The 8,058-nt window shown below is 41.4% G+C and overlaps 1 protein-coding gene across 1 annotated transcript; it reads left to right on the top strand.

Annotated features, from left to right (window-relative positions):
- Window positions 1–4,370: 4,370 nt before the first annotated feature.
- On the top strand, window positions 4,371–7,759 carry LOC119271092. The gene is made up of 4 exons (XM_037553045.1): window positions 4,371–4,845; window positions 5,956–6,030; window positions 6,405–7,072; window positions 7,472–7,759. Exons 1-3 carry the CDS (start codon window positions 4,731–4,733, stop codon window positions 6,659–6,661), a joined length of 447 nt encoding a protein of 148 aa, XP_037408942.1. The 5' UTR covers window positions 4,371–4,730; the 3' UTR covers window positions 6,662–7,072; window positions 7,472–7,759.
- Window positions 7,760–8,058: the final 299 nt, after the last annotated feature.

The following is an 8,058-nucleotide window of genomic DNA, read 5'->3' as shown; positions in this document are numbered from 1 at the left end:
GCATGAACAATAGACAATTATCATAAACAAGGAAATATAATAATCATTTTATTATTGCCTCTAGGGCATATTTCCAACAATATTAGCCTGAGTGCAATCGAATGAGCTTGCCGGTCTCAAGGGAGAATCTGAGAGAAGAGTCTGGGACGGGAGCCTATCTTCCACCCTTCTCTTTGTGATTGCACTTTCAATCCGTGTATGGTTTTCAGACATATCCATTGTTTTCTGAGATATAGAAGACACTGGTGTAGAGTTTTCTTTGTCCGAGCAGAAGGCCTCTTGATCTTGGTCAGCATCCACTTGGAAGAGGTTCTTTGGAAGACACCTTCTCGCTTTCATATCTCCTGTAGATATAGGTGTCAAATTCTCTTTATCTGAATAGGAAGTTCCATCATCTACTATGTGGGAACGTTGGGACTTTGATGATAGATCATTGCATTTCCGTATATCAATGCTCCTGTTTGGAGTGCATTCTGCCGACACTGAAATATCCATCCTTGAGCCAAGAACCTCTCTGCCAATGGACTTGAGACGTCTGGAGGCAGATGCCACATTCTCCTTGTCTTGAAAGATGTCTGGTTGCCTCACTAGGGAGATGGCATCATACTCTCATGAAACTTCACTGTGTTCCCCTTGATGGATGCTCCTGTTTGAAGTGTATCCTGCCGACACCGAACTGTCCATCCTTGAGCCAAGAACCTTATCAACAATGGGTTTGAGATCCCTGGAGGCAGGTGTCACATTCTCGTCAGGAAAGAGGTCTCCTTGTTCATCATACACTGATGAAAGTTCATCGTGTTCCCCTTGATGGTTGTTCCTGTTTGAAGTGTATTCTGCTGACACCGAACTGTCCATCCTTGAGCCAAGAACCTTACCAACAATGCGCTTGAGATCCCTGGAGGCAGGTGCCGCATTCTTGTCAGGAAAGAGATCTCCTTGTTTCGCAGGGGAGATACCAGCATTATACTTTCCAGAAGCCAGCACTGAGTTGCCTTGTCTAGAATGATGTCAGTATTTAAATCTTGATCTGACATGAGCAGAAACTCTGTCTCGACTGGCATTAATGGAAAAAGATTTTCAGATGTAAGTTCATTTGACTTCATCTTCTTTCCAATGTTCAGTACTGAGTTTTCACTACCTAAAAACTTGTCATGTTCCAAATTCAAAGGGGAAATGGAATCCATCAACTGTTGGGAACTGGTAGGCTTCAACATTAGCTGATTCTTATTAGTTATTATGTTGCTTGAGACAAGAGGGGTGATGTTCTCCTTGTCCATTAGACTGCTCTCTTCATTTTCTTTAGTTGCTCTTCCTTCTATATCCATGTTGTCAAATTTGCTCTTAAAAATTATGCCTTCAAACTCACAGTCCTGCACAACGATCTTATTTTGGGGAAATTTCTCCTTCAATTTCTGTAAGTTATGCTGCCAGCGCCAGAACTCAGAACTGCATCTCGGTGTTCAATACTTCATCTATCCGATTGATCATATTTGGAATACCATCTTGAAATGTTTGAAGGGTTTGACTCTTAGCTATTAAGTCCCGTGTGACACACTCCATTACCTCACCTAGACTAGCAATTCGTTGATAGATCAAAGACCTCACCGAGAGTCCTTTTACGTATTGCTTCCCTGCACTTTCCATGGCTGTCGCTTTCACCTTCATCGCCACCACAGCCCCAACAACTTCATCGGTGAGTCCCAGATTTGTGACCACCTGTGCTTGCGCAACCATAGGCAAGAGAATATTCTGAATTATCTCCAAATCAGTACATAAGGTGCATAGCTCCTCCAACACAATGATTTTCCTACACGACCAATTTCGCGGATAGATAAACTGACGAAGTAAATAATATGATAATCTCGCTGTGCTCAACTCTTGCAGTCTCTTTAAATCGATTTGGAGTAGAGGATCATCGAGCACTTCCACAGCTATTAATAATTGTTTTTTTATACTAAAGTTTTATACTTATTTTAAATTATGTGTACCACATTATAGTTGTAATTAATATTTTTTTTCTATTACTTAGCCACATAAGAATATTTTCAAATAGGGTGTGTCTAGGGCACATCTAGATGTGGTCTAGTTATTTCACATCTAAGTGGGTGAATTAAGCATAGAGAGAAAGAGAAAAAAGAAAAAGAAAATATCTACACGAATCTCATCATAAGATCAATGACATAGGACTTAGATGTGCAATACTTATAGCACATCTAGATGTGCTTTAGCAAAACTGTTTCAAATAATAGTTATATTATTTATTGGTATTTGGATGTAATGTACTATACACTGAAAATTCTAATTCTACAAAATGAAAATTGTATCATGTAACAAATGATTTATTTTTCTAATATTGCATAAACAATGTAGTGTATACATATTTGCATATCTATAAGTGTGTTCATATATATTCAATATTATTGAATATTATGGTAGAGATTTCTAAATCATATACACGCTAACAAATATTTTAATAGTGGTTTCTAGTGTATTTTGGGCAGTCATATTCTTGGAAACTTCTAGGACATAGAAATTGTGACATGCAAATTGGGTTCGATAATAGAATCATCGAAGAACTAAAATTTTTCTTGATTATACTTCTACATATGACTCGATTAACTAACATGTTCGTCCAAACTCACATGGTTTGATTTAATGCAAATGAGATTTCCTACACGTCTATTGAATTAAAAATTGTGCATTAAGACATCCATGATAAAGAGAGACTAGTGTATTTGAACTCAACTCCGCCGGTCGGATTGGTTTGCCCATGCATGGTACAACTTATTAGTATGTGGTGTGAACTAACGTTTTTGCATATAGTGCTTATTAGTATAAGTTTTAGTTGGGGCCCTCCCCTATTGGGGCCCGGGGCGGTCGCCCCTTTTGCCCGATTTATGGGCCGGCCCTGGGTCGGCTGCCTCCTCGTGTGTGTGCGTGCGTTGTGTGGGACTGTGGGAGTGCGCGGGTGTTGGGTTCAGGTGGCGGCGCGGTGGCTGGGATTGGGTGCGTGCGTCTGTCTAGGTTAGGGTTTGGGGTGTTGGTCAGGCTGGGCCTTGGGCTGGCCGGCTCCTTTTTTTATTATTACTAGCAAAAAGTGCCCGCGCGTTGCTATGGGTTGATTTTATTGAATAATTATTCCATAGAGATTTAGTAACTCAAAACATTTTTTCTCGATGGGGCCAAGTGTCATAGTCCCTCCGTTTTTATTTACTTTGCATTATGAATTTAGTCAAAGTCAAATTTGTTTAACTTTGACCAAATATTTTATGAAAAGGACAATGTAAAATATATACTATTAGAATCGTCGTGAATTATATTTTCATGATATATACATTTTTGATATTTTTTTTCCTATCTTGTTGGTCAAACTTGACAAAATTTGACTTTGAGTAAACCTAAAACATGAAGTGAATAAAAAACCAAGAGAGTAGATAGGACACAACTACCTTCCTCGAGTCCTTAATCTAGCCAATGCAGCGAAGTGTCCTATATGTGCTAATCATAGCCGTCATTCATCACCACATCCATGTACCAAGGCCTATTGATGCGTGCAACTCAAGCATGCACCCTATAAGCTCTACTTAAACTGCATTATAACTCTAATGAGTATTTAAGCAGGAAAACTCGATCCATGTACCAAGGCTTATTGTTTGTATTCATAGTGTTTATGTAACCCAATATCATAAGTCAAAAGCCTACATCCATCCAATTTATCCAGCAGTATTATGAATCTATGATCATTGTAACAATGAACCTGGATAACCTGTCAACTAATGTGCTCATAGGTGACAACAGAGTGGTTATTGTAGCAAGTATATCTAACCTTGATGGGCATTGAGGAAAGTAAACTATGGAAGTGCTACAAGGCAGTCCCTTTTTGGGTTGTCATTGCATAATTGCTACAGGAGCAATCCAACAATGGAGCAACCACCAATCTGCAGTTGAGAACTGAGAGAAAAGGCCAATCTGCAATTGAGGATTTGCTTCTCGGAAAAAAAATCTTCCACCGCTCCAATCTAAGTTTGTCATCTTGCTGGCCTCAACTGCTCAAATCTTCCACCGGGATACTGGTGTCTTACTCGACGGTGGCGCGCTGGCTGCTCTGCCTTCCTCTCCTCGTGCAGGCGATTGGCACGGGCGCGCTTGCAGGCCATGCGGATATCGATGGACTGGATCTTGGCATCGCGGCGGTGCAAGAGGTTGTCCGGGCAGCCGTCGTCATGGGCACACGGCAGGTGGGCGTCAAGGTAAACACGGCGGAGCAGCGCAGCAGATCGTCTCTTGTACGCATACCCGCTCGTCCCCAGGTCCCTCTCTGGTGTACTACCACGTCCGTTTCGAAGCTTAGCTCGATCTCCTCCTGCGTTTTGATTTTCGGCCGAAAAAAATGATTTTCGGCCGAATTTCGGCCGTCTCGCTAGGGCCCGATATATGGGCCTATCGGCCGAATAATTCGGCCCAGTTTGAATTTTTTTTGCCCGGCCCAGCTTCGAGAGCCTTCTAGTTAGCTTCCGCTGAGACAAAACCACGAAACCCAAACGGCCTAACCCTAGAATCACTCGTTCCCTGTCCCTCTTCCTGTGTGCGGCGCCGCCGCCGCGCACAGGCCACATCTCCTCGCCCTCCTCCACATCTCCGGCCAAGGCGCTCGCTTCTCTGGCCGTCCTCCACATCTCCTCGCCTCCACCCCATCCACTTCCTGTCCTTTGCTTCTCCAAGACTGCAGCATGGTGCTTGGCGGCTGCGGCAACGGAGCTGATGGAGCGCAAGCCGACCAGTTCAACGGAGGCAGTAGCACGGAGCAGCGGCAGCAGCATGGAGGGCGTCCGCTTGACTGGGAAGGTACATATGTTCTTGATGCAGTTTCAGTACGTGTATGCAGTTTCAGTCTTCAGCAATTTGTCTCGTCCAAGTACATGTATGCTGTTTCAGTTCTTCAGCAATTTCAGATCGATGTGGATTTGTTTCTTGGTTATAATCTGTGTCTACTTGTGCTGCTTTAGATTTAGGATAGGTCCCTGGTAAATGGCTTGGCAAATGCATATATCATACCGGGGTAAGAAAAATCGAGTCTTGATGAGTTGAACACAGTAGTGGCATTATTAATCTGAATTATACATGCATCTTGTAGTCACCAAGGATGCTCTAGATCTGGTAATATTTCTTTTGGTCCAACAGAAAGTGGGTTACAAACTTTGTTATGAACATCCTAAAATATATAATTGTTCCATGGACAAGGGGACTGCTCCTTGAAGCCACCGACTTGGATAAAATTGCTGCTGGCCGAGGCAGAAGCACACCGCACTAGCTGCTGTTATGTTTCCTTCCGCGCGTGTTACCCGAACAGGCCTTGGGTTCAGCTGCGCTTGCCCATGAATTGCTGCTGAACTTGAGTTGTTATGTATGATGGATGTTGCGAGTGACTCCCCCGTAAACTGTGTTGTTGAGAATATGCAATTGTACGTAATAATGTGTTGTCGATCGGATTGTTATGTTAATGATATTATTGATCGGATTATTATGTTAATGATGTTGTTGGAACTTCTTATTTGCACGGTAGGCCTTCTGTGCTCTAATGTTTTTGAGCTGCGCCATGCCGTCGATTTCCTGTAAAGGCTGCCTCTTGTGCTAATTTCTATCAGACTTCACACTTGAGTTATTTGCACAGAAAAGTAGATGTTGACCGATGATTAATTTCAATGGTCAGTGGTACCATTAAGTGGTGGTTCTAGAACTAAGCATCATTGGGTACAGTATATGACTTGTCTGTTTGGCAAACTAGAGCATCGAGTTGTATATAAATTACTTATTCCTTAGTATGTGAACTAGAGCATTGGGTTGTACTGTTTTTTCTTTATCATTAATATGAGGACACCCTAGTAAGCAAGGGTTGCTTCCTTAGTTACCTACTCTTGATAACTGACCGGTGTCCTTTTGTCACTTGATTTTCAGGTAATGGAACTGCAAATAGGAATGGCAGCGGCAACCATGATGCAAGTGCAAGTGGTTCTCAAAGCTCTTGGAAAGGTAATATACTAACTTGATATGAGCTATGAGATTGCATGTGCTTCTTATAGAGCTCTAACTTGGTTCAAATAAAAAAAGATGGCATAGAGATCTCAGTACTTCCATGAAACTATTTGGTATTTGTTTGTAAATTGTACATAACAGTACACTGCGTTGTCCATGTAGTGAGATGAGGATGATCACAGTTTAGAGTATTTGGATCTCTCTTTCATATTTCTATATAGTAAGGCATATATCTTGATCTTATTGGTGCACATTTCTAGAGTATTTGCTTGGTATGTTGCCAGATTACTATGCTTTGCTTGTTCACACGATGCAAATGGAATATTGTTAGGTTCAATTAAAGTGATGTTGTTTGTAACTTTGCAATGCAGGAATTAAAGATAATAACTTATATGATCCTTGGAACCATACATGGCCGTATTCTGGGGGTTTTCATTGTATGTACTGTGGCCTAAAGCACAAAGGTGGAGGTGCAACCCGTGCCAAGGAGCACCTTGGTTGGATTGTAGGTAACGTGAGGAGCTGCCCAAATGTGCCAAGAAATGTGAGAGATGCAATGAGAGAGTGCCGGGATGAATCGAAGAGGAAGAAAAGAGAGAAACAAAATAGCAATGGAGTGGCTGAATGAGGATGAAGAGGATCCAATTTTGGATGGAGCCGATGCGGCCAGTGCTGTTTTTGAGAAAATAAGGCGCCTCAACTCAGGCAGGAAGGATTCTTATGTTGGTACAAAGGCTAATAAGAAGAAAAGAAAGAGGAATCATGATGAGGAGAATGAGTATGTCGAAACTGACAGTGAGGATGACGACAACGAGAATGAATATGTTGATAATGAGAGTGAGGATGATGATGGGGTGAGTGAGGATGATGAGGATGATCAACAAGATCAACAAGAAACACAAATGCAAGTGGAAGAAGAGACACAAGTACAAGTTGAAAAGGAGACACAAGCAAGCATTGGCAATTTGGAGACTCGTAGATCTGGACGACTTGTTAGGAAGAAGACCAAGGAAGTCAACAGCCTCTACTCGTAGATTTGGTAAGTCTCTTCTTTTCGGTGTTTCTTCTTCATGATGATTACTTAGCTTGATGCATATGTTTGAAGCGGTTGATCTTTAAATAGCTTGATGTACATTGCTTTCTTATTCTGGTGCTCTAATGTGTATGCTCACTGTGTAATGATCAATACTGATGTTCTAATTGCTACTTGTCAATTATCGTGTAGTACTGTTGTAATTTCTACTTATCTTCTTGTATGGCTGTTGTAATTGCTACTTATCACCTACTAGTGCTGTTCCAATTGCTACCACTCACATACTAGTGTTGTTCTAATTGCTACTTATCTCTTAGTAGTGCTATTCTAGTTGCTACTTATGATGTAGTAGTGTTGTTCTAAATGCTACTTATCACTTGTATTTGTCTTTTAAATGGTACCTAGCTGGAGCTTGGAGCATGATGCTAGTTGGAGGCTTGGAGCATGGAAGCTGGAGCTTTTTCAATGGAACAAGACCTCCCCGTCCATGCTTTCATGGATTTCTTTTGGAGTTGTTGTTCGTTGTGATGCTTTGATGGTTGTCTTTTGGAGCTGTTTCTATGTGAAATCCTTTAAATTCCTAGAGTTGGTTGTACTGAAGTATTTAAACTTTGAACTATGATGTGATGGTTGTGGACTGTAAGTTTAGAACTAATGTGCGTGAGGGTCATATTGGACTGACGCTCTTATATTAATCCCTAGAGCTAATTTGCTAAACATTATATGATTACTCCTGATGGTTGTTGGGCTGCTATGCTTTTGCTTAGCTTGATTTCAAATTTCTGTGAATGTTTGGTCAAATTTCGGCCGAATTTCGGCCAAATTTCGGCCAAATTTTGTCTGAAAATTCAAAATTTGATTTTATAATTTCGTCCGAAATTTTGCCGTAATTTTTGAAATGACCGAAATTCGGCCATTTCGTTCAGGGCCGAAAAAAATGGCAAACCGAAAATCAAAACGCAGATCTCCTCATGCCTGCGCTATGGCTTGCA

Source organism: Triticum dicoccoides, chromosome 3A (genome assembly GCF_002162155.2).
Source record: "Triticum dicoccoides isolate Atlit2015 ecotype Zavitan chromosome 3A, WEW_v2.0, whole genome shotgun sequence".
Lineage (NCBI taxonomy): Eukaryota > Viridiplantae > Streptophyta > Magnoliopsida > Poales > Poaceae > Triticum > Triticum dicoccoides.
The sequence above is the reverse complement of the archived record's forward strand: the minus strand, read 5'-3'. Positions and strand labels throughout refer to the sequence as shown.

Bases quoted from the DNA above. Each gene is read 5' to 3' on its own strand.
- LOC119271092 (XM_037553045.1), top strand. From the start codon at position 4,731: ATGGTGCTTGGCGGCTGCGGCAACGGAGCTGATGGAGCGCAAGCCGAC. The intron at 4,846-5,955 runs GTACATATGTTC...CTTGATTTTCAG, and splicing joins GCGTCCGCTTGACTGGGAAG to GTAATGGAACTGCAAATAGG. The intron at 6,031-6,404 runs GTAATATACTAA...TTTGCAATGCAG, and splicing joins TTCTCAAAGCTCTTGGAAAG to GAATTAAAGATAATAACTTA.